The 24,581-nt window shown below is 59.2% G+C and overlaps 1 protein-coding gene across 8 annotated transcripts in view; it reads right to left on the bottom strand.

The window, feature by feature from the left end:
- PITPNM2 (phosphatidylinositol transfer protein membrane associated 2) overlaps positions 1-24,581 on the bottom strand; it is a 142,464-nt gene that overhangs the window by 4,620 nt on the left and 113,263 nt on the right. For 7 of the 8 annotated variants that reach the window (XM_059895698.1, XM_059895701.1, XM_059895699.1 and 4 more), the window contains exons 3-18: positions 22,146-22,360; positions 20,621-20,742; positions 17,819-18,046; positions 15,206-15,514; positions 14,033-14,128; positions 12,067-12,171; positions 11,835-11,905; positions 8,313-8,560; positions 7,693-7,882; positions 7,435-7,554; positions 6,655-6,860; positions 5,954-6,132; positions 4,407-4,577; positions 2,511-2,675; positions 676-824; positions 210-326 (exon numbers count right to left, since the gene is read on the bottom strand). In XM_059895698.1, coding sequence (XP_059751681.1) covers positions 210-326; positions 676-824; positions 2,511-2,675; positions 4,407-4,577; positions 5,954-6,132; positions 6,655-6,860; positions 7,435-7,554; positions 7,693-7,882; positions 8,313-8,560; positions 11,835-11,905; positions 12,067-12,171; positions 14,033-14,128; positions 15,206-15,514; positions 17,819-18,046; positions 20,621-20,742; positions 22,146-22,360 — 2,691 coding nt within the window. Of the gene's footprint in view, positions 1-209; positions 327-675; positions 825-2,510; positions 2,676-3,740; positions 3,891-4,406; positions 4,578-5,953; positions 6,133-6,654; positions 6,861-7,434; positions 7,555-7,692; positions 7,883-8,312; positions 8,561-11,834; positions 11,906-12,066; positions 12,172-14,032; positions 14,129-15,205; positions 15,515-17,818; positions 18,047-20,620; positions 20,743-22,145; positions 22,361-24,581 lie in introns of all 8 variants that reach the window. The other variant, XM_059895705.1, reaches the window with a different exon arrangement.

The raw sequence follows: 24,581 nt of genomic DNA, 5'->3' as shown, positions 1-24,581 counted from the left end.
CAATGACCCAGCTCAGCCACTGAGCTACATGGCCTTGGCGCTGGTCCCCGTCTGTAAACGGGGTAACAGCTCCAACCCCAGACTGTGAGGATTAAGTAAGACAGCACACTTCTCTGTGACTCAGTTTTCTCATCTGTAAAATGGGGTCTTCTCGCGAGGATTCAATAGGACGACAGCTGTGGGGCCTGGGCACTCAGAGGACCCCTCACCCGCAGCTTCACGTGGGTCCTCTTGCGCTGCCACTTCTCTCTCGGCTTTGACGGAGTGAACACCGAGACCTCCTTGCCGTCCAGTTCCAAGATGCTGGAGTTGTCGTGCCTCATGACCTGGGAGGGGACACAGAGGGAGGCCATGGGGCAGGCTCAAGCCTGGGGCTTCCTGTTCTAGAGGGGAGAGGCCAGCGGCCCTAGGGGCCACGCTACCCCTGGGAGGGTTTGTGGGGGGGACACTATTTAACCCCACTGCAGTCTGCTCTCTGGCCCATGAAGGTGCACATCCATTCACCCCATCTCAACATCCCCACGGCTTCCTCCGTCCTGCTGGCTGTGGCGTCTGCTGGGGCCAGAAAGTGGGGCTCCCCACCGTCCTCATCTATGAAATGGGGCCACCTCAGCAGCGGTGTCATTCGGGCCTCCTGAGAGGTGCAGGTGTGCCCGGCAGTGGGACCCTGGGTACCTGTCTCAGCAGGAAGGAGACCACATCCGTGGACTCCCAGTAGCTGGCGTGGAAGAGGTGGGGCAGGGCCACGGTGGGGAAGGCCGTCAGGGCGTCGGGGCAGTACAGGGCGTAGTCGATCCGCTTCTGACCCCACCACTTCGCAGCAACTGCCAAGAGGAGGGGCTGTGACTGCGCTGGGCCCCAGGGGCTCACCTGGCCCCTCAGGCCGGGCTCAGCCCGGAGGCAAGACCCTCCTCTGACCAGAGAGAAGGGGTGCAACCAAAGCAAGTCTCCTTCTCCCAGACTCGGCGACGGGAGCAGCAAGCAGCCAGGGTGCCCGAGGAGGGGGAGGTGGGGGACTGCGGCTCAGCCGGGAGGATGTGGAGTTACAGGGGGAGGGGACAAGCCCAGTCTGGAGGCAGGACTCCCTGTCCCTGGTCCTGTCGACCCCCTGCCCTGGACCTTATCACTGCCCTCTCCAGGCTTCTCCTGGACCCCCTGTCTGCCCCCGGAGGCCTCAAGGCTGTGAAAGGCTTTGCAGAGATGGAGTCACGATTCCTGGGCCCCAAGGCAAGGCCCGCTGTCCTCAGCACCTGGCAGGCAGGGTGTGAAGTGAGGGCCTTCAGTCTACGGAGCCTGCATGTGAAGCTGGCTCCCCCTCCGGGCTGGGGGACCGCCCCAGGTTTGCAAAAGCCTCCCCGGTGGCTGCGCGCAGGAGGTGCACCTGGTTAGGCTCGGGGTGGCCCTGCTCTCCGCCTGCAGCCTGCCTGACGGGCAACCCCCAGTCCTCACCCGGCCTCCATCCAGCCGCCCCCCCCGCCCCCCCGCTGCTCCTGCTTCCTCCCTGGAAGTCTGGGTGCTCCCAGACCAAGCCGCCAGCTCCCCGCTAGGCCTCAGCGGGGCCCGGGGGTGAGGCATGCCTGGAAACAGAGCGTGACCCCAGTTAGAGGAGGCGGACGTGTGTGCATGCAGGGCCCGTGATGCCCGGGACCTTCTCTGATGTCTACGTCGGGGAGGCGGGGGCCCTCCCCAGGCTGGGGCTCGCCTGCTGGCCCGGGGCGGTGGGCGGTAGCGGGGGAGGGCAAGCAGGGACGGGCACCTGACGCTGGGGCTGTGGCTGAGCGGCGCACAGGCTCAGCCCTGCTGGGGCCACCGCTGCCCCAACGGGCCAGGAGGACGCCCACGCCGGCCTTAGCCCCGGACCCCTGCTCTGACAGGCAGCTTGGGAGCCAGTCCAGTGGCAGGGGGCCGCTGGCCCCAGGGGAGTGGGGGCGGGGGTGACCCGGACTCCGCTTCCAGCTGCTGAGAAGCTTCTGAGATGGGCAGGAGCGAAGGAGGCCGTGGGTGACTCTGCCCCCTGGGGCGGCAGGAGGGGCTGGCACAGGAGACCTCGCCTCCCTGGCTCCCCTCGGCCACTGCTGCAGCTTCGCCAGAAATGGTCCCCCCAGCCTTCTCCTTTAAGGAGCACCTGCCCCCCTGGAGCTAGGACCCCTCCTCCCAGACCCATCACTCCCCAGCTGAGACAGCACCGCCAATCTCCCACCACCTGGACTTGCCCCCCCATGCCCTGCCCCAGGGCCACCCCTTTCAACGCTCCTTCCTTCCAGAGTCCTCTATGGACACGGGGGCTGGATCACTCTTCGCTGCGGGGCCGTCCTGGGCACCGTACGGTGTTGAGCAGCACACCTGGTCTCTACCCACCAGATGCCAGTGGCGCCCACCCCAGTTGCCTCCAGACGCTGCAAACTGTCCTCTGGGGGACGGGCACAGTGGCCGCCGTTGAGACTGGCTGCGACAGGGCACAGCCCCCTTGCTGTGACGGGGAGGGCAGGCCCCGGCACTGCTGCACTCACTCTGGGCAATGCTGGACGCCGTGTAGCTCTCAGCCATGCCCGACACCTGGCTGGCGATGCTGATCTCACTGGCCCGGCGGAAACCTCGGGCAGTGGGGGCTGTGCCGGGCGAGGAGGGGGCCGCGTGCTCTTGGAAGACCGCGTTGTGGGCCTGGAGTGCATCTGCTGCAGGCGGACAGGGACCAGAGACGGCGGGTAAGGAGGCCTCGCCCAGCCCGGCCCTCCAGCCCCCGAGCAGTGGGAGGGGGCGTCCAGCATGTGCCGGGGCTGGGGCGGCTGGAGCGGCCACTGTGCCAGGCAAGGCCGACACGTCCACCTGCAGAGGAGCAGGGGCATCTGAGCAAAGCTGGCAGAGTGGATGGGCCCAAGCATGCCAGGGCCCGCCTGCTCAGGGCCCAGAGCTGAGGCAGAGAGAAGGGAGCGCTGGGGCAGGGGTGGACAGACGGACCAATACAGACACAGTGGGCAGGGAGGCAAGGCGGCCAGGCTCATGCCCCACACCGGCCACCCTTCCAGCCCAGCCTTCTTGGCCTCTGGGGCTCGGCCTGGCCTGACCCACAGCCCGTGGCAGCTGGGTTTGGGGGCGCTAACAACAGGGGCCTGGGGCAGCTTCCCAGGGATGCCCAGGGCTGAGGACTGAGAATGAGGCAACACCCCTGCACATCCCTCACACACGGGCCACATCGAGCCAGCCCTGAATGGGCATCTGGGGGCAACGGCAGGTGCTGAGGGCTCGAGCCGGGCTCACCTGGGCCCAGCCTGAGAACGGGGCTCGGCTACAGGACCCACATCTAGCCGGGGTGCAGGAGATGCCTGGACCTCCTCAGGGAGAGGGAGTGGGGCCCTGAGAATCCAACCCCTCGCCAGGACCGAAGTCTTCTCCTGGGGGTCAGGTGTGTCCCAGCGGGCTCGAGCCCTCACCCCAACTCCTGCTGCTAGCCTCACAAACGGGGGAGAGAACCCTCGGACTGACACCTGTGCTGGGTGACCCTGAGACGGCTGCTCCCCTCTCTGGGCTCCTGCGCCTCCTCTGCTTTGGGTCCCCTCCCTGCTCTGCCCGGTGTCCAGAGGGGGCACCAAGCCTGCTCCCGGGGACCTGTCCTGCCCGGTCTCTGTTCCTCGCCACCACAGTTCCACAAATTCCGGGTGGCCAAGGAGGCCATGGGGGTCCCTGAGGACCAGCGGTCAGCCGGCGAGGCAGATGCCACCACGAGCAGGGGGGTTACACACACTCAGCAGAGCCCGGGCTGGGGCGGGGCCTGTCTTGCCAGGTGAGTGCGGGAACGGGGATACTGGTCTCCAGGAAGCCATCCCTGTGAGGGAGGGGGGCCAGGGGGCCGCCCTCCAGGACCAGCTGGGGGTTTCTCTGCACGCTCTGGACTGGAGGCATATGGGGAGAGAAGAGGGGACACAAGAACAGACACTTGTGTGCACATGACACAGACACGTGCCGCTCCTCAAGAGCCAGGACATGACAGGACTGGGACACGGGGGCAGGTGGGACGGGCCCTTCCCGGGGGGCGAGAGTGGGCCACGGGCAACCCTCTCTCATGCTCCTGCACCCCAGCTTCAGGCTAGGTGACCTGGAGGCTCCGGAGCTGCCTGACATGGGGCTCCCTTCACAGGGCAGGACAATGCCCGGGACTCAGCCAGGGGCCCTCAGGTCCTCAGCTCTGCCTTGGCGGGGCGGTGGGGAGGGGAGCGAGGTGCCCAGCTGTGTGTGTGTGTGTGTTGGGGCGGGGGGAGGCCCTGGCCCGTGAGGCGGTCTCCCTCCTACCTCCCTTGGGTGGGTGGGGCTCATGCATCCACACCTACACCAGGTGTCCCGCTTCCAAGGTGTTCAGTGCAGGCCGCCCCTCCCCGCACGGCAGGGCCGGGGGCCCATGGGGCTCTCACCCAGCAGCGTCGAGCAGCCGTCCCCCAGCGGGTAGCGCTGGTAGCGGGGGATGCTGAGAGGCGGCAGGGCGTGGAATCGCCGCTCCAGCAGCGGCTCCAGGCGCGAGGCCGACGGGTCGGCGGGGTGGAACAGGTTGTAGACTTGCTGGCAGGCGGGCCGCAGCTGGAAAACTGGGGGTTGGAAAGGGGGGGCAGTCGCAGAGCCTGGAGCTAGCTCCGCCCTCAGGAGGCGGGGCCTAGAGCAGGTTGGGATTCGGTGGAGTGCGACGGGACGGGGTTGGGGATACAGAGAAACCCGAAAGTGTGTCTCTATCAATTTTGGGATTCTGTTTGGGCCACTGTCCCTTTATTAACCAAATTTGTTTTAACTGAAAAAGTTATAATGACGGTGGTTAAAAAAATTTCTTTTTAAGTACAGAACTATATATGATAAAAGACATATAACGGAGGGTTCCCTTTCTCCCCAGAGCCCGGGGGCTGGCGCCCCACCTGCAACTTTTGGGAGCCTCACGCGCATGCGCGGCCCGAGCCGTGTGGAGCCGTCCTCCGCGATTAGAAATGTCTCTAGGCTGTGCGATGGGGCTGTGCTTTCGAACATCTCATAGTTGATGGGAAGATCACGTGAATGTCATTATAAACTATCAGTAACATATATCTCACTTTAAAAAATACATACAAATAGGAACATAATCTATGCTTTTTGAACATAATCTATGCTTTTTTTTCATTTAACACAATAAGTGGGAGTCTTTCGTATCAGCACTCTAGTTCCGCCCCATTCTTTTTAACTGCGGCGGGGTATTCCATTGTCTGGCTGTGTCGCAATTGATTTAACCAGCCCGCATCCCGTTTAGGTTGGTTCTGGTTTTTCACCGTTACAGATGACGTTGCCCTAACATCAGTGTCTCTGAGTCTGTGCACTCATACCGAAGCCACTGTTTACTTGCTCTTGGGCAAGTGTCTACGCCTGCCTCTCTGAGCCTCAGTTTCCCGCTGGGGCCGCTGCACAGCTCCTGTAGGATGGCAGGTCTCCCTGGACCGCACTCGTTGATCCCGGGGTCACTGGGCAGGGACCGCTGCTCTGACGGCCGCTTAGCCCACAGGTTCCGCCTCCCTGTGTGTGTAGCCATGAGGAGGAACCTGGAGCGGCGTGGCTGTGGTCCCTCCAGGGCTGGGAGGCCACCCGATCGAGGAGACTTTGGGGGTGCCTGGCTTCACATCTCTTCCTTATGGGAAGACCTTGGGCCTGGGAGACTGGGTCTGGCCCCATCTGATCCTGGGGCAGCCCCTTCTATCTCTGGACCTCAGCTCCCAGAGGTGCCTTGGAGATTAAACGAAACAGCGTGTTGGGAAATGGGGCCAGAGACTGAGCTGCTGAAGCTGGAGCAAAGGAGAGCAATGGGCCCTTGGTGGGGGGTGCAGAAAAGAGGAAGAAGGGGTCTGGGATGTGGCCACGGCCTCATGACAGGGGTCCACTGAGACCTTCTGCCCAGCTCATGCCCGCCCCCCCCCGCACCGCCTCACTCCTCCCCTGCAGGGACTCTCACCATCCAGGGAGGGGATGACGGTCTTCCTCAAGGCCAGGACCAGCCCCAGCGGGCACCCGAAGAGGAAGAGGTCAGCAATCTCAAAGTCGAACTTGCCCACGGCCCCTGCGCCGTCCAGCATAGTGGAGCTGCTTGAGCGGCGGGAGCTGGGCTCATTCCTCAGCACGCTGGCGTGGAGGCTGCAGACGCGGGGGGACGAATGAGGTCACACCACGGCCCTTCTCGGGGCTGACCTGTCCTTAGCCTCCTGAAAGAGGCTCCTCAGGGGTCATCAGGCCCAAACGAGGCTTGGCCCCTGTGTGGTCCTGTGAGTGCAGCTGTCCGGCACCTGCTGGGACACCTCCGGTGACAGCAGGTCGCAACCTCTCTAGGGAGCCCACTGCCTTTGGGACAGCCCTGACCGGGATCATGCCGCCCCTGGTCAGTTCTGCCCCCTGATTCTGCCATCCCACTTCCAGCCCTGGTCAATCTGTTCCCTCTGACTCAAGATGGCCCAAGGCATGTACAAGACCACAGCCGTACCCAACAAGCACCTTCTCGTGGCTGAAGAGCCGTGGCCCAGTCTGGGGATCCCAGGACGAGGGCCGGGGGGCCTCCAGCACCCTCACGTTGGCTGTCGGCACGATCTGGTCCATGTCCTCACTTCTGAGCCATCCCTCAGAGTCCCCCCTCCTCCCCTGGCGGGGGGCCTCGCTACCCACCTGGACAGAAAGGCCTGGTGCTGCTGGATGGTGTCCAGCTCGTAGGTGGACGAGTCACTCCTCTTGCGGGGCAGCTGCTGTCTGGGGTCCTCAGCGCCGTTGCTTCGGGGGATGTCGATGTTGCTGCGGCTCAGGTGCCGGCTGCTCTCCAGGTTGCCACCGTGTGCCGCATTGACCGTCGTGCCCGGGGATAGCAGGTCAGTGTCCTGGAACGGCCCCATGCAGGCTCACTGCCCGGTGGCCACTGGCCTGGCCCCCTCTTCAGTGTCCTGGAAGCCGTGTCTGCCCTCCTGACTCCAGGCCCACTGGCCACTGCTCAGCGGCCTCTCACCCAAGCCAGGGAGGGAAAAGCCCTGTCCCTCTGTGCCCCACGGTCCCCCCCAGCCTTCACGCCTGGCCTGGCCTGCCCATGTGGGCCTTGCTCATCTCCCACAGATCCCGCTGCCTCGCCCGGCCTGCCAGGCCATTTGCTGCTCTGCAGCAGAGGGACCTTGGGTCCTCTCTCCTACTGGGCAGCTCAGAGGATCCACCCCCCGGGACCAGAGCCTGCTCCCCACAGTGCAGACCCTGCTTCACCGCCTGCTGAAGCTGCCGTGCTCCTAGGTTGAGCCGCGGCGCAGCTCTTCACCTGTCCCAGGCACCCACCCCCTGCCTTTGGGCACCTGCGTTAGCAGCCTCTGCCCTTCCCTTTTTCTGCAGGCCTCTGGGATGTTTGGAGCCAGAGGGTGACAGTCCCCATCCTGGAGGTCCCCTACTCCGGGGGCTGCGGGAAGCCAGTACCTGCACACTGGCCACACTGCCCCGGCGGCTGCTGCTCTGACTCTCAGACGCCGTCTGGTTGCTGCAGCATAAGGCATCGTACGCCAGGATGCCCCCGACGCAGTCCCCGATCAGGCAGACCTGGAGGGGGAGAGGCTCAGGGGCCTGAGAGCCCACCCTGCTTGCTGGAGGGCTGGCTGGGGAGAGCCCTGGCCTGGAGGACCAGGCCAGCCCACCCTGCAGGGTTTCTGTCTTCCCTTCCCCCACCCCACAACTCACCTGCCCGTTGAAGGTCACGCCCTCCTGGGACTTGATGAAGTCCCCGTAGGCGAGGTTGGCCCGCTGAATCACTGTGGCAACGGCCTCCTGGTAGTGGGGCGAGGAGGTTGCCAGCAGGGGCAGGGCGGCCAGGGGGATGTGGTCCTGGCTGCTGGACAGACAGCCTTCGTCGTGGCTGTAGGGGCTGAGGCTGGGGGCGGGAGACCGGTCAGGAGAGAGCAGGTAGCCTCAGCTCAGCCCAGTGGGCCCCTCTTCCCTGACCCGAGCATCAGAGCAGGAGCTGCCTGACACCCTGAGAGCCTCAGCCCTGACTTGGCAAACCTCGTGGGGATGCTTCCAGGCCAGGCATGGGGAACAGGGCCGGGGAGTAAGGCTGGTATGTCAGAGACAGGTCAGCATCCCCACATTACAGATGCAGAAACTGAGGCTCAGCTCTGGGCCCCGGCCCCTCCAGGACTCTAGGCTCAGCCATCTGCCTAGGTTTTGCCGTCTCCCGGCAGAATAGGCTAGACGGCGGGTTTGGATGTCGGCACTGTGGTCCCAGTACTGCGGGGGGAGGGGGTGTCTCCTGACCCTCAGGGTCAGGGGAGGGGCAGGTGGCAGCGAGCCTGGGCACTCACTCGGAGACGAGGGCGAAGGCAGCGGAGCAGATGGGCGGGCAGGGCACCAGGCGGATGGCCAGGTGGCCCAGGGCGCTGGGGTAGTGCACGCGCATGACGGTGTCGAACACGGTGGCGATGGTGTTGGTGTCGCCCTGCTTGGAGCCGGGGTCCCCGGCGCCCGTGTCCAGGATGGTGCCTCCGTGCAGCAGCAGCAGCAGCACGTGGATCTTGGAGGGCGGCACGGCCAGCGGCGGGCTGACCTCGTCCTGTGCGGGTGGGTGGGGGTGGTGGTGAACTCCCTGGGGACTCGGCTCCTGGCCGAAGCTTCTGTCCTGCTGGGGGGACGCTTGTGGCGTCCCAGTCACTCCCTCTGAGACCCCATCTCAGTTCCTCTGCTCCGGGGCCTGGTGCCCCTCCCCCGGGGAGGCCCAGATGCTTTTCCCCTCCCCTCTGTGTTCGGCCCTGCTCCCTGCCAGCCTGACCGGGGCACAGAGGACACGGAGGGAGAGGGTCTCTTCCTTCCAAAGCACAACTCCACCTCCCATCTGCGGGCCCAGGCAGGGGCTTCTGGGCTTCCAGCCTTGGGGGGCAGGCAGAGAGGCTCAGCCTCATGCGGGCCTTTGGGGCCTGCCTGCCCTCCGTGTGTCTGTGTCCAGACGTCGGTCTGTCACAGGCTCTCTTTTTTTAAAAATTTATTTTATTTATTTATTTTTGGCCGTGCTGGGTCTTCGTTGCTGTGCACAGGCTTTTCTCTGGTTGCCGCGAGCGGGGGCTACGCACGCAGGCTTTGTTGCTCCGTGGCATGTGGGATCTTCCCGGACCAGGACTTGAACCCGTGTCCCCTGCATTGGCAGGTGGATTCTTAACCACTGCGCCACCAGGGAAGCCCTCACAGGCTCTCTTAAGAGGGGCTGGGGGGGACTTCCCTGGCGGTCCAGTGGTTGAGAATCCGCCTTCCAACGCAGGGGATGCAGGTTCGATCCCTGGTTGGGGAACTAAGATCCCACATGCTGCGGGGCAACTAAGCCCACGCCACAACTAGAGAGAAGCCTGTGCACCGCACCGAAGACCCAATGCAGCCAAAAAACAAAACAAACCAAACCAAAACAAAAAAATTCTGAGGCAAGCAATTAAAGAAAAAAAAAAGAAAAAGAGGGGCGGTGGGGGTCAGGGATTCAGATTCAGCTTGGCCGCTCAGCCAGCAGCTCTGAGCTCTCCCTCCATCTACATGGGCCCTCGCCCGCTGCCCCAGGCCCATGGCCCCCAGGCCCTGCCATTCCCAGACTCTAAGACCAAGGTCCTCAAGAGCAGAGATGCCCCAGAGGTGGCAGAACCCCAGCATCTTAGAGTGGGGAGGGCAACGCAGGTGTGTCTATCTGAACCCCCCTCATTTGTGAGGAGTCATGCCCCCACTTCTTGCTGGTCAGCCCTGCTTATGAAGTCCAAGTGAGACTTGCACACATCCACCATGGGAATGGAACTGTTCTATCTAGAGACGGGGTGGCCCAGAGAGGACAAGGGACTTGTCTAATATCACACAGCGTGTCAGTACCAAGCTGGACCGGAACCCAGAGCTCCTGCCACCAGCTCAGTGCTCTTCTGCTACCCCAGGCTGTAGCCCCATCCCCAGGGGCCTCTCCCCATCCCTGGCTTCTTGTGTGGGAGGCCAGGGCCAGGGCCCAAGAGAGCCACAGGTGAGTACTTGCTTTTCCCATATTATGTCAGGGGCTGAGGGGGGCGGGGAAGGGAGCTGAAGAGAGGGGCCTGTCCCTAAGGAACTCAGGAGCAGAACAAGGGGCTGAAGCCATCTGGAGGGTCCATGGGGGGTCAGCTGGCCCTGAACTGGGCCACCGGATGGCAGGAGGTGGGGCAGCAGCAGGACCCAAGTGTCAATACAGAGCCCAAGAGTGGGCTGGGCAGTGTGGGCACTGAACCCAGGGACTGGCGAGGCCACCGGGAACGGGTCGGGCTGGGCTGGGAGCCTCTGAGCAGCAGAGCGCTTTGGGCGGGAGGAAGGCTGGTGGGTGTTACCGGGCCTGGGGTGGAGGCAAGGCTGGGCTGCCTCAGTCCCCAAGAGGGGGCTGGTCATCGGCCGGTCGTGGGCCACAGGGCCTGGGCAGGAATGAACTCATGGCCCAAGGCAGGGTGGGGTCACTGGCTGCCCAGACCACAGGCCAGGACAGAAGCACCAGATGGTCCCAAAGACTGATCAACACAGCCAGGCGAGAGGCTCGTGGAAGGCACATCTCACAGCACCCTCCCTGTCACCCAGACACGGCCCCTAGTCACCTGGGACGCGCAGGGCAGGGCTGGGCAGTGCCGGGCTGAGAGAATCCTGCCTGTGCCTGGCTGCTGGGACCCAGCGCTGGAGGCTGGGGACTCTTCAGGGACCCAGGAGGCCGGTCCAAGACACAGCTTTCCTCCCATTCAAACTGCTTTCTACAGGGGCACACCCTGCCTGAGACTCGAACCCCAGTGGGAACAGAGCCACTGGGAGGCGGGGCCTGGGAGCCAGCTCTGGAGAGCCAGGGGTCCCCACCAGTGACTAGGTAAAGCCGTCCTCCTTCCTCGAGCCTGGGAGAAGAGCCTCCGGTTTGGGGACCGTTGCCAGCAAAGGGATCTGACTCTGGATGGCGGTGTCCCAGAACCAGTGCTGGGTCCAAATGCACATCCCCAGGACGATCCAGAGCCCGAGGCCCCTTCTGCCCCTCCTAGGGGCCCGTCAGAGCTGTGTGCGCCGAAGGCAAGGAGGGAGCTCCGTTTGCTTTATCGCCATTAACCGGCAATTGGGAATCAATTCCCCTCGTCCCAGTTACCCTTCTAGAGAAGCCCGCTTCGACCTCAGACCTCAAAGAGAACCCCAAGAGGAGGAGGGCGGTGCGGATGAACCCCCTCCCCGGTCCAAACTCCCCACGGGTCCTGAGTCCCCAGAGGTGCCGTCTCCACCTTGGGCAGCTAGAGGCCAGAGCAATGAGGTGACCGCAGCATGTGATAGCCCCACTCCGCCCCGGCTCCTGCCCCAGTGCAAACAGCTCTGACCGCCCACAGGTGGAGGAGGAGAAGGGGCGTGAGCTCCATGCAAAGAACCCCCGAAGCGGACATAAGCGCTCTACCAAGACAGCTTTATTGGACACTGAGAGCTTTTCCCACCCCCGGCGGGGCGGCCACAGCCGGCCACATCACTTCTGCCTAGATGACTTTCGCTTCCTCCCCTTCTATCTTTTTTACTTCAGGGACTTCAGACAAGCTGAGCACAAGGTGAAGATCTTATTTTTGATCTGGAATTTACAAGTTTCTCATTTTGCTTTCCAAAGGTGGAGCGGGGTCAAGGCCTTCCTCGGGGGAGCTGTCTGCAGTCCCTACTGGTTCTCCGGGACATCAGAGGGGGTGGGCCCCAGGCCTCTCTCTAGTGGTGCCCAGGCCAGTGTGGACATGATGCTGTGGGAGCCAAGTTCTGCCTCCGTGGTCTCCCCCGCGGGACTGGTCCTTTACGCCCTGCCCTCCCCGCTGCAGCCCTGGCCCCTCCACCTCGGCACCCACCTCGATGATGTTCAGCTGCTCCACACTGGAGGCCACCCTGAACTCGGGGGCGCTCTGGCGGTACAGACCGTCTGCAACACAGAAGCGGTGGGCGGGTGTGAGCGAAGGGGCAGGCCCAGCGGACAGAGGCTGTGACCATGACAAGCAGGGCCCGAGGTGTCCCCCCAACCCTCCTGGGTGCTTGGGTGCTCCTCCTTAGGAGGCTGTAACCTGCAGCCCCCCCGCTGGTTACCCTGTGTGTCCTCTGGCTCAGGGCTTTCGATTTTGTCCATGAGGTCATTGGAGTTCCACTTGGTGATGTCCTTGGGGAACATTTCCTCTGAATCGGACAGGTCCTCTGGGGAGGAGAGAGAGGGGCTTCAGCACCCCGATCAAGGGCAGGGAGTCAGGGGAGGAGGGGCACTGGGAGGCCTAAGAGTGGCCGCTCTGGGGGCTCCCATGCTTCTCTGGCCCGTGTGGCCCTCCCCACTTGGTTCTATGCTCTCCCTTCCTTAACAGGACGGACACATGGCCACATACCCACGGGGCTTCTGCCTGATGTTTTTCAAAAAATTGTGGTTAACTTTCACTTAACATAAAATTCACCATTTTACCCATTTTCAAGTAGCATTTAGTCCATTCACAATGCTGTGCAACCATGAGCTCTATCTGGTTCCAGAACTTCTCCATCTCCCCCGATGGAAACCTGTCCCCATTAGCAGTCATGCCTCCTCCCCCGCCTCTCCCAGACCCTGGCAACCACCGGTTGACTTTCTGTCCTTATGGATTTGCCTGTTCGGGACATTTCCCATACATGGGATCATACGGTATGTGGTCTTTTGTGTCTGGCTTCTTCTACTTCCCATGGTGTTTCTAAGTTTCAACCACGTGTCAGTGCCTCATCCCTTTTCATGCCCGAGTCGTATTGCATCGTATGGATGGACCACATCTTGTTTCTCCATGATGTTCCTGACTTTTCAATGTCCACAAAACTACAGCTTAGTGAGAAGTGCTGCTATGAACAGTTCCATCCATGACTCTTTTTTTCTGCTTTTCTGAGAACTTCCACCCATGACTGCTGGGTAGGAAGCAGCTGTCTGGACTCTGGCATGGCTGGTCCCTCCTCTGTGGGTCACTGGGACAGTTTCCCCAGGACACTGCGGCTCTGGCATCTCCTGCTCTGCTGTCTCTTCTCTTTTCCAGCTTTTTCTGAAGTTTCTACATTAGATGTGTCTTTTCCTCATATCAGGGACACAGAGCCAGGAGGGGCTCAGCCTCTTGGCCTGGCTGGAGGGGAGTGGGAGTATCGGATGTCCCAAACACCCTCTCTACCCTCAGGGAGGCCCCAGGTGCAGAGGCCGGCTCAGGAACCACCTGCCTCCCGTTCCAGGTCCCCACCCCAGGGCCATACCTGCCTCCGCCCTGCTGCGTGCCTGTGGGCACGTCCCTGTCCCTTTCTGAGTCTGTCCTGCCTTATAAACTGCAAACCTGTCTCCCTTTACCTGCCTGCCGGCCCCTCTTACTTCCTCAAGAGGAAAGGCAAAGGTACGAAGCAAGGATGTTTGGTATGTGCATCTTCCCAGCACAGGTGGGTGATTTATCCGGCTGTTTGCTTGCTGTGCTTATTCTGGGATTCGTGGGAAAATGGGCACTTCATGTATTTTCTACTTGTTTGTATTTTCTAAGGTTTCTACGTTAGACGTGTGTTAATTTAATCATGAAAAGATAGTAATTACAAAAATTAGAAGATTAGAAGAAGTTATGCTTTTGTAAAGCTTCTTAGGGAATTATTGTTATTATTATTATTTTGGCCACGCCGCATGGCTTGCGGGATCTTATTTCCCTGACCAGGGATTGAACCCGGGCCACGGCAGTGAAAGCACCGAGTCCTAATCCCTGGACAGCCAGGGAATTCCCTTCGGGAATTAAATTCACATATGGAAAAAATGTCACCGTCTGATTGTAAATCCATTTTGGGGGGCTCGAGAGAACAGTCCCCACCTGCCAGACCCCGTGCACATTCTGATACCAGGTTAGGGTGAGTGTGAGACCCCAGACTCCTGGTGACTTCATCTCATCCTGCCCCTGCCCCCACGTGCTGCTGTTCACCCAGAACTTTTCACAGGTAATGCCCACCTTGACTTGCATCCCCTGCAGCTCTTTCAGACCCCTCCCCTCCCCCTCCTGGGAAGGCCGTGTGCTCCAGGGTGCCCGCCTACCGTGAGCATCAAAGAACTCATCATCCGAGCTCTCGTCTGAGTCCCGGGCGATACTCTGCATCCTCCACTCCGAGATGCTGTGGCGGGAAGGACTCGCTGGAAGGCAAAACCCCAGACTGACCGACCACCCAGCAGCGCTGGGATGAGCGGGCAGAGGCAGGCAGGTGCGATGATGCTGGGGTAGGGCCAGGAGGGCTCAGAAGGGGATGAAATGGAGAAATGAGGGCGGGGCGGCTCTGACTCATCTCCCAGCCCACCTGGCACAATGCAGTCCTGTCCCGGGAGGACGTGGATGGGGGAGGGTATCAGGTATGAGGCCGGGACGTGCAGTCACCCAGGCTTGGGTCTGCTCCTGTGCCCTTGACCTGATCTGCTCAGGGGCGAGGCCCCCTCCCTTTTTTTGCCGCACCACTGCGTGGCATGTGGGATCTTAGTTCCCCGACCAGGGATTGAACCCGGGCCCTGGCAGTGGACCGCCAGGGAATCTCCAGGAGCGAGCCCGTTCAACTCTGCCACTGCGGGGCCGACAGACAGGGACGGCCGGCAGGGGCAGGAAGTGAGATTAAAGGTGTCGATGCGTGTGTTTCCATGGATCCCCTCAGCACAGCACAAGCCTGGTGTGGGAAAAGCTGGATTTGCGGGAGGCGGGGGACTCCTGGCGTTTCATACAAAATACCCCGAGTTTCCCCAGTAACCACCGCACTTTCAAGTAAGTTCCAGAGAAAGGCCTTTCTGAGTATCTGGAGCCTTTCAGGTTCCTCTACCCTGGCTGCTCCCTCAGGCGCAGAAGCCTCTCCCGGCTGCGCTGGGTGCAGCCCGCCCAGACCCCCCCACCCCACCTTGGAACCCTGGCTCCTCAGAGCTGCAGCCGGCTGGGTCCCAGGAGGGGTTGCGAGTGGGGATCCCACGTGGCCAGCCTGCCTGTCTCAGGCGGGCTGTGTGGGTGAGTCTGGGTGGGTGAGTCTGGGGGAACCTGCCAGGGTTGGGGCAACGCCCTGGGCTTCACTCCGAGGCGGAGGCTGCAAGGAGGTGACTAGTTCTGAGTCCCTACAGGTGTGGCCCGCAGGTCCGAAAGCAAGAGTCCACCTTCAGGGTTAGAACTCCCCGGCAGAGGCACTCGCCGGGGTGGACGAGTAGAGGGCAGGGGCACCCGCGGGGACAGAGTGCGCTCACCTCCCCGCTTGGACGACCGGGACGACTTGGAGGACGTGGACCACTGCTTCTTCAGGCCCCTGCCCACCAGGGGCTCCCCACCGCTGCTGCTGGGCTGGGGGGGCTCCCTGGGGGCCTGGTCCTGGGTGGCCTCGTCCTTGGCCAGCTCCGCGGCCCCCTTGTCGTCCTCATTGAACTGGGCCATCTTGCGGGACAGCATGAGCTGCGCCTCCTTCTCCAGCTCCCGGATGTTGTCCATGTTCAGCCCGTACCACTCGTCCTGCCAGCACCAGGCCTGCCGGTGGGCCCTCACCATCACCTTCCGCAGGCCTGGCGGGGAGGGAGAGAGAGAGACGCCCGTGTTACAGCCCCCCGGGGACTCCTAGGCTGGGAGGTGCCCCACGTTGCAGGACAGGTTCTGCCCCTCACCCACTGCGTGGCCTCCAGCAAACCACTGCCCTCGTGCCCGTTTCCCCATGTGTAAAGGAGGGGTCCGGCTCACAGATGGCTTCACAAGCTCACAGTGGCTCTGTAACCGGGGTACTGGGGCTTCCCAAAGTACTGTGTCTGCTCAGAAGCCATGCTGAGTTTTGCGGGGGGGGGGGGAATTCCTGCCTTGTGGGGAGCTGGAGGAGGACTTCCTGAGTGTTTCCTATCTCAGAGTCAAGGACACTTCTCTTGTCGAATTTCCCACGGGAAACTCAACCTCAAGTTCGAAGCACGTTGGTCCTTTCTCTTTTAAACAGAATATATACACATACAATATAAAATAAGATATAAAATACAATAAAGTACGATATATAGGAATATATCATATATAGAAAATAAGATAGAAAATAAGATACTTTTAAGGTATAAAGAATAGAAGAACCACAGGGACAGGAAGCAGATGGGGGCTGCCTTGGGTGGGGATGACAGTGGGGGTGATTGTGAAAGACTCTGGGGGCATGGAATGTTTTAGAACTGTGTGCACTACTCTGCAAACACACTCAAGCTTACGGAACTCAAACTTCTCTTACAACAGATGCAAAATCAGGCCTCAATAGGCTGCTTAAAAAACATTAAGAAGAAATAAAGCATTTCCCCCCCGCCCCGCCCCCCCACCCCCCACACCACCCATCGAGGGAACAGACGTGACCAGTAACACGGAGCCCACGGTCGCCCTCCCAGACGCATCTTCCTCCTGCCGTGAAAGGGTCCATCCTGAATTTTGTGTTTATCACTTGCTTTTCTTTCCGTGTTTTTCTATACAATATGTTGGGTTGGCCTACATGTTGTTGACATTTACATGTATGTGTCATACTGCATGTATTTTTCTGCCACTTGCCTTTATTGGGTGAGTTGCCGGTTTGTTGCTGTATAGTATTTATTTGTTTGAAATACCACATTTTATTTATTCTCTCTCCTGCCAGTGGGCCTTTGGCTCACTTTCATTGTTTGTCCGTTTTGCTTTTACAATCCTGCTGCTCTGAACATTCCAGAACGTGCATTTGAGTTTCTCCAGGGGGGCAAACCCGGAAGGGTCATCACTGAGTCTTCCTCCCGCTTTCCTAGAGAAAGCTAAGCGGCTTCCCAGGTGGTCCAGCCCTTCCTCATTCCCAGGCTGGTCTCTGGCGACCCTTCCTCCGGGCTCACCTCCTGATTCCCACTTGCAGCCTCGCTCAGGCCACTCGGCCTCCCCAGCCGTCCTGTCTATATCCCTTCATTCCCAAAAGCCTGCCTGGGAGAAACTCCCTCTCACCCCTGCTCCTAGGAGGGTGCCCCCAAGCCCCGGGCCGTGGCCTCAGGCACGCCACCCTCAGGGTCAGCCAGCACCCACACTGGACAGACCGTCTGATGAGATGTGACGCGCAGACAAGGATGGCTGGGACGGGAGATCTGGGTTCAGACCCAGGGCTGGCCCTGGGCTTCCTCCACTGCAAATGGGGGTTGGAGGGGGTGACAGTGGCCACCCTGTAGGGCCATGGAGAGCTGATGTGACACCTGTGAAGTATACCATCAGTGCTGTGACTCTGCTCATGGCTACACAGTCCCCCTTGCTCTTGGAGTGAGCAGGTGTCTGCCCAGGTGCCGCTCCTCGATCATGAGCCTCGGGGCTAAAACCAGGCCCTGGGCACTGACCTCTGCCCTGACTGGGGGGCAGGGAGGAGCCCGGGTCGGCACTAGCTCCTTCTAGAACCCCTGGGCATCTGTTGTCCCGTGCCCTGGGCACCCGCTCTGGCCCAGGCGGGCGTGGGTGTAGGACAGGAGGATGTCCAAGACGCTCTCCCCTGGGACTTCCAGCCCAAAGCGGGCGGCAGCACCAGGGCAGAGCCTGGGGTCTGGCCTTGGGGTGCCGAGAGGTGCTGTGAGCAGCAGGGGGGCAGTCCCCTGGGGCTGCTCCCCCATGGTGGGTGGGCATCACATGTTACAAATACCAGCCAGTCCCGAGTGTCTGGGGCAGGCATACACTGCCTGTCGTCTGTAGGTGCTCGGCAAGTGTTTATATGGTCAAGGTAAACCAGGTGGGTGGCTGCATGTGGGCCTTGGGGGTCGCCTGTCCAGAGTAAGACAGAAACGTGGAGTCCCGGGCAGATGCAGAGAGAGAGGGCGGGCAGACAGGGGGACACAGCCGGAGAGGCCAGGCGCGCTCACCCGTGTCGTGGATGAACCTCTCGATCTTGGACTGCATGCCCCAGTAGCGGAACTCCACCTTGCAGAGCTTGTAGGCGCACATTATGGGGAAGACCTGCTGCTTGTACTCCTCGATCCAGTTCTCGGACAGGGGCCCCCGCTGAGTCTTGGTGGAGTAGAACAGCTTGGGGTCCTCTTCCGTCTTATACTCGTTGGGGGGCACGGGGTCCTTGACGATGTCGATGAAATCTACGGGGAGACCCCGTGAGTGACCACTTCTGCCCCAACCTCCACCCCACTCCTCCCCATCCAGTCTCCTCGCCATGTCCCTGCCACCCCCCAAATCCTCGTAGGGCCGCAGGCCTCGAGGTGCCACGGGGCTCGACGTGGGGGTGAGGATGTTGTTCTGGTCCACCCCGACTCCGAGCTCCCCCGCCCTCAGGACCTGTGGCTTTCCTTGTTGCCTTTTCAGATCATTTCAGCAACCCCCCTGTTTTGGGCACACTTGCCAAAGCGGATAAATAAGCTGATGAGCTGGAGAAGCATGGGCGAGATGAGGATGGAGGATGTGGGATGGGGCGGGGGCGAGTAAAAGAGTAAAGCTTCCCAGAAAAGCTGGTGTTTCAGCTACAGGAGCAGAACTGTGAGGCCGAGAACGTCCCAGAATGTGACACTTAACCAGGAGGTGGGGGAGTCTGGGGAACCACCAGGGTGTCCGCGTGGGTAGAGGTGATGGGGATGCAGCTGGACACATCCGCCATCTCTCGCCAGGCTTTGTGCCCGGCCGGCACGCTGAGGGGAAGTGGCCCTACAGATGCGCTTTAATGCGGCTGGCCTGCTAGGAAGCCCCTCCCAGACAGATCAGCAGGGAAGAGTCCGGCAACCACGTCCGATGGGCCCGAGAGGGTCCAGGATGTGCCTGCGAGTGGGCAGCAGATGCCACGGGGCTGGGCGCTTGGGAAACAGGACAGGGGGCTGGTGGGACCTGGGTGAGGGGGTGAGACAGTGACTCTGGGAAGGACCACCTCTTGTCACTCGGCTCCTCCCCCAACTCAAAACCATCCTGCTGGGCTGGCTCCCGAGGTGTGCATGTGGTAGACGGGGCTGCGTGCACACTTGCTGAGGAGGAACCCAGGACAGGGTCTGTGGCTCAGACAGCCCTTCTTTCAGATGTGTGGGGACGACGGCACTTGGGGGGGCTCTGCCCCGACAGGGCCCTGGCTGTCTCGTCTCCCTGGCTTGCTGGCTCCGAGTCTGGGCTGTGGTTTACAGATGCAGACGTTGGCCCCGCCCGAAACTGGTGATGGGTCAGAAGCGGCCCGAGGGCAGCAGGATGTGGGGAGGGTTGCACATCCTTCCTGGAGCAGACCACGTGCCCAGCCTGCTCAGGCAGGCAAAGACCGCTAAGGGGAGGGCTGGGACTTAGGAACCATGGCAGGAGGCCTTCGGGGGGGAGCCTGCAGCTGGCCGGACAAGAGCTGCCAGAGGGCCTGCGTCATGCTGGGTCCTTCCTTCCTGTTATGGGTAGAATGTGTTCCCTCCTAAACTCATTCGTTGGAGTTCTGGCCCCCAGGGCCTCAGAATGTGACCTTATTTGGAGACAGGGTCTTTAAAGAAGTAATCTAATTAAAGTGAGGTCATTAGGGTGCACCTAATCCAATATAACTAGAGTGCTTATAAAAAGGAGAAATTTGGCTCAATTAAAAAAAAAAATACACCTGAAACTAACACAGCATTGTAAATCAACTATATACTTCAATTAAAAAAAAAAAAAAAGGAGAAATTCGAATACGGACATGCACGCAGAGAGAACACCATGTAAAGATGAAGGCAGAGATTGAGGTGACGCGTCTACAAGCCGAGGAACGCCAAAGATTGCCAGCAGCCACCAGAAGCTAGGGGAGAGGCCCAAACCGATTCTCCCTCAGGGACCCCAGAAGGAGCCAACCCTGCTGACACCCTGACCTTGACTTCTGACCTCCAAAACTGTGAGACAAAAAGTATCTGTTGTTTTAAGTCCCTTAGTCTGTGGTACTTCGTTCTGGTAGCCCTAGGAAGCTAAGGTATCTCCCAAAGCCCACTGGGGCCTAAGAACTCCGGCCGGAGGGAGGAGTCTCAGGGAATTGCCCTCCAGGCCTCTGAGGCTGCCTCAGAGCTCGTCAACACCCCTCCAACACCAGCCGTGCACCCATCTGGGAACCACAATGGCTTGTTCCGACAGGCTTGGGGCCTGTTGAGGTGCGGCTGGCCCATAGATGTGTTTTGTTTGGTTGGCATATTTACAAAGATTTTTAATTAGTTATCAACATTTAGGAATTGGAAGAATTCACATGAAAACGCTGATTTCTGGCCTCGCTTGAAAAAGAAGATTTAACAAATGGGGCCCGTTTCCAACATGGCATAGTCAGCTAGAGGGGAGTAGAGCAGAGGCCGCCCACCATCAAGGGGACACAGGCCCCACCCAGCCTGCTGCACTCACGCACGGCTGTCAGCCTGATGTGGCCCCCAAGCACACGCATGCATTTCTGGGGATGGGGACACTTCGAAGGGATGAAGGGAAGGGGCTTGAGTGGGAAACGCACGTAGCCTTAGTGGGCACGTCAGGGAAATGGGGCCGAGGAGACCCATCCTTCCTCGCCCCCCACCTCCGACCAGGCTTGCTTGGACTCTATCCTCCCCGCCCAGGACAGGGGCTGGTCCGCAGCCTGCCAGGCCTGAAGACCAGGGGCAGATGCAAGGGGCCCACGGGCGGGGACACCGGGAACTGAGCCCCGCAGGGCTCCTGCCCTTCCCGGAGCTGGGAGCGTCAGGGTAGCCGGTTACCGATTGTCAGCTGGTTCTTTTCCACAGGAGACAGGCTGAACACATTGGGGTTTTCTCCAGCATCAGTTTTATAAAAGGTTTCGATGTCAATGGAGAATTTCTCCACAAAAGGGCAAGTGAACCTGTGGGGGAAGTAGAGTAGCCATCAGGACTCGAGCTCAGAGGTGTAGGCGTGGGTGGCTGGGGGGAGGACGAGGGCTGGAGTGGTGGCCGAGACTCATCTGTCCTGTCCCCCTCCTGGACCTTCACCTCGTCCCAGGAAGAGCCAAGTCCAGGTTGGGGGGAGGGATGGGTTTCGGGGGAAGAGGGAGTCGTTCCAGGAAGCTGCCGGCAGCCCTGGGTCCCCGTGTGCGAGGCGTGGTGTGGACTCAGGCACAGCTAAGGTGGCGCACTGCTGAGCCGGCTGAATCCGGACCAGCGCTTTGTGTGACACGCCACCCTGCCCCCCCCCGTCCCCTAAGAAACCAGGTGTGGCAACAGGGAAACAGCCCCTCTCTCTTTTTTTTTTTTTTTTAATTTATTTTTATTTATTTTTGGCTGTGTTGGGTCTTCGTTTCTGCGCGAGGGCTTTCTCTAGTTGGGGTGAGCGGGGGCCACTCTTCATCGCGGTGCGCGGGCCTCTCACTATTGCGGCCTCTCTTGTTGCGGAGCACAGGCTCCAGACGCGCAGGCTCAGTAGTTGTGGCTCACGGGCCCAGCTGCTCCACGGCATGTGGGATCTTCCCAGACCAGGGCTCGAACCCATGTCCCCTGCATTAGCAGGCAGATTCTCAACCACTGTGCCACCAGGGAAGCCCCCAATGCCCTTCTCTCTTGACTGGAGATGAGCTCAGAGGAGGAAAGTGCTGCTGGGAAGAGGAATAACCTGGATGGATCCTCCAGCAAGCTCCAGGCCCTCAACGACCTGGGGAAGGAAGCCCCAGGAGATTCATGGGGACTCCACCAGCTCAGCAAGTGAGTGGCCAGCTGGGAGCAGCCCCCGATCTCTTCTAACGAAGCAGTGCTCAGCTATATTGGGTGGGGGCCACAGAGTGAAGAGCCCCCCTACCAGAGGGATCCAAAGAAAGCCCTGCTCAACACGGTTTGTTATAAAAGATCATCATAGTCGCTGAAGGTCTCAGGGTTGGAGGGAATCTCTGGGCCATCTGGTCTACCCTCAGCTTGTGTTTCTTCCCAGCTGGTGACTGTCCTGCATTCCCAGGTGAACATTAAAGTGAGTTTGTATTCCCTGAGCCTTCCCAGATGGCAAAGGACTCTCAGATGGCCCTCGCTGGACTCATGCCTTCCTGGGCTCCCCCACTGGCAGGCTAGAAGGCACCTAGGGGTATACCCTTCCGTCTCCTGCCTGTTCTCTGAGGGGGAACCTGGGGGACCTTCAGGGTACCAATCAGAACGGAGGCTCAGCTCTCCAGGAGCCAGGGCTCCTTGGGGTGTGGGGATTGAGCCTGTCTGGGGGGCCAGCACCAGGATCTATGCCGCAGGGTTGCTTCCCCAGCAGACAGCACGAGGCTGAGGGCAGGCTCACCTGGTTCGGGTATAGGGGTAGGCGTTCCAGGACTCCTCCACCACCCGCAGGGCCGCCTTGGGCAGGATGGAGCGGAACCAGCTGGGGATGTGCATGCCCACATGGTACACCTTGTGTGTGTACTGCCCGGAGCCGCCAGGGCCGTCCGTGTATGGCCGGTTCTCCAGGATCTCCACGCCACTGCCTTCACCGAACGTCTCGTTACGGCTCTTCTTCTGTGGGGACAAAAGAACCAGCGATGTGTGGGTCCAGAGCACTCTGCAGAGGGGGAGGGGTTCAGGAGACTGGCCAAGGGTGCTGAATGGGGGGTGGGGTTTTGGCCAACCAGGCTGGCTCCTCCTGTGTCACTTCAGGACACCCCCCCACCCCCCCGGCTCCACGTGCCCCAGCACTCCTGCAGGAGACTGAAGGGGCCACGGTTCCCTCTCCGAGCCCAGCACTGCACGTGCAAACCCCTCCGTTCGGACTCCTGAGTGTGCCGGGACTGAAAGTGTTCCCAAGGTCAGGAACAAGATGAGGATGCCTGCTTTCTCACCTCTAGCCCACATTGTACTGGAGGTTCTAGCCAGAGAAATTAGGCAAGAAAAAGAAATAGTAAGAGGCATTCGAATAGGAAAGGAAGAAGTAAAACTATCTCAATTTGTTGATGACACACTCATATACAGAAAAGCCTAAAGAATCCCCTCCAAATCTGTTAGACCTAATACATATATTCAACAGAGTTGCAGGATACAAAATCAACACACAAAAGCAAATAATGCAGAAAGGAAATAAAGAAATCATTTCCATTTACAATAGCATCCAAAAGAATAAAATACCTGGGAATAAATTTAACCAAGGAGGTACAAGACTTGCACACAGAAAACTATAAAAAATTGCTGAAAGAAATTAAAGGAGATCTAAATAAATGGAAAGACATCTGTGTTCATGCACTGTAAGATTTAATATTGTTAAGATGTCAATACTCCCCAAAGCAATCTCCAGGTCCAATGTAATCCCTATCAAAATCCAATGGCAGGGGCTTCCCTGGTGGCGTAGTGGTTGAGAATCTGCCTGCCAATGCAGGGGACACGGGTTCGAGCCCTGGTCTGGGAGGATCCCATATGCCGCGGAGCAACTGGGCCCGTGAGCCACAATTGCTAATAAGCCTGCGCGTCTGGAGCCTGTGCTCCGCAACAAGAGAGGCCGCAATAGTGAGAGGCCCGCGCACCACAATGAGGAGTGGCCCCTGCTTGCCGCAACTAGAGAAAGCCCTCGCAAAGAAACGAAGACCCAACACAGCCATAAATAAAATAAATAAATAAATTTAAAAAAAAATCCAATGGCAGTTTTGGTAGAAAAGGAAAAACTGATCCTAAAATTCATATGGAATTTCAAGGGCTCTCAAACAGCCAAAACAATTTTGAAAACAAAACAAAGTTGGAATGCTCACATTTTCCGATATCAGAACTTGCTATAAAACTATAGTAGGGGGACTTCCCTGGTGGCACAGTGGTTAAGAATCCGCCTGCCAATGCAGGGGACACGGGTTCGATCCCTGGTCCGGGATGATCCCACATGCCACGAAGCAACTAAGCCTGTGCGCCACAACTACTGAGCCCACATGCCACAACTACTGAAGCCCACGAGCTCTAGGGGCCGTGCACCACAGTGAAGAGTAGCCCCCGCTCACCGCAACTAGAGAAAGTCCGCGCGCAGCAACGAAGGACGAACACAGCCAAAAAAAAAAAAAAAAAAAAAGATTCATCCACCTGTTGCGGGTGGTAGTAGCTCTTTAAAAAAACAAAAAACTATAGTAATCAAAACAGTATAGTACAGGCATAGGACAGATCTATGGAATGGAGATGAGAGTTTAGAAATAAACCCACAGATCTATACACTATATATACTGATTTTCAACAAGGGTGCCAAAACCATTCAATGCAGGAGGGAAGAGTCTTTTCAACAAATGCTGCTGGGACAACTGGATACCCACGTGCAAAAGAATGAAGTTGCACTACTATCTCATACCACATATAAAGATTAACTCAAAATGGATCAAAGGCCTAATTGTAAGAACTAAAAGTATAGAACTCTTAGAAGAAAACATAGGGGCAAATCTTCATGATCTTGGATTTGACAATGGTTTCTCAAATATGATACCCAAAGCACAAGCAACCAAAGAAAAAATAGCTAAATTGGATTTCATCAAAATGAAAAAAAAACTGTTGTGCATCAAGGGACACTATCAAGAGAGTGAAAGGACAATCCACAGAATGGGAGAAAATTTTTTGTAAATAATATATCTGATAAACGAATTATATCCATACAATAAAACATGATTTGGCTGTAAAAAGGAATGAAGTACTGACACATGCTACTACACAGATGAACCTTGAAAACATGCCGAGTGAAAGAAACCAGACACAAAAGGCCATATACGATATGATCCCATTT

The sequence above is a fragment of the Balaenoptera ricei genome, chromosome 14 (assembly GCF_028023285.1).
Source record: "Balaenoptera ricei isolate mBalRic1 chromosome 14, mBalRic1.hap2, whole genome shotgun sequence".
NCBI lineage: Eukaryota > Metazoa > Chordata > Mammalia > Artiodactyla > Balaenopteridae > Balaenoptera > Balaenoptera ricei.
Note: the sequence above shows the minus strand (reverse complement) of the source record. Positions and strands in the feature narration are given on the sequence as shown.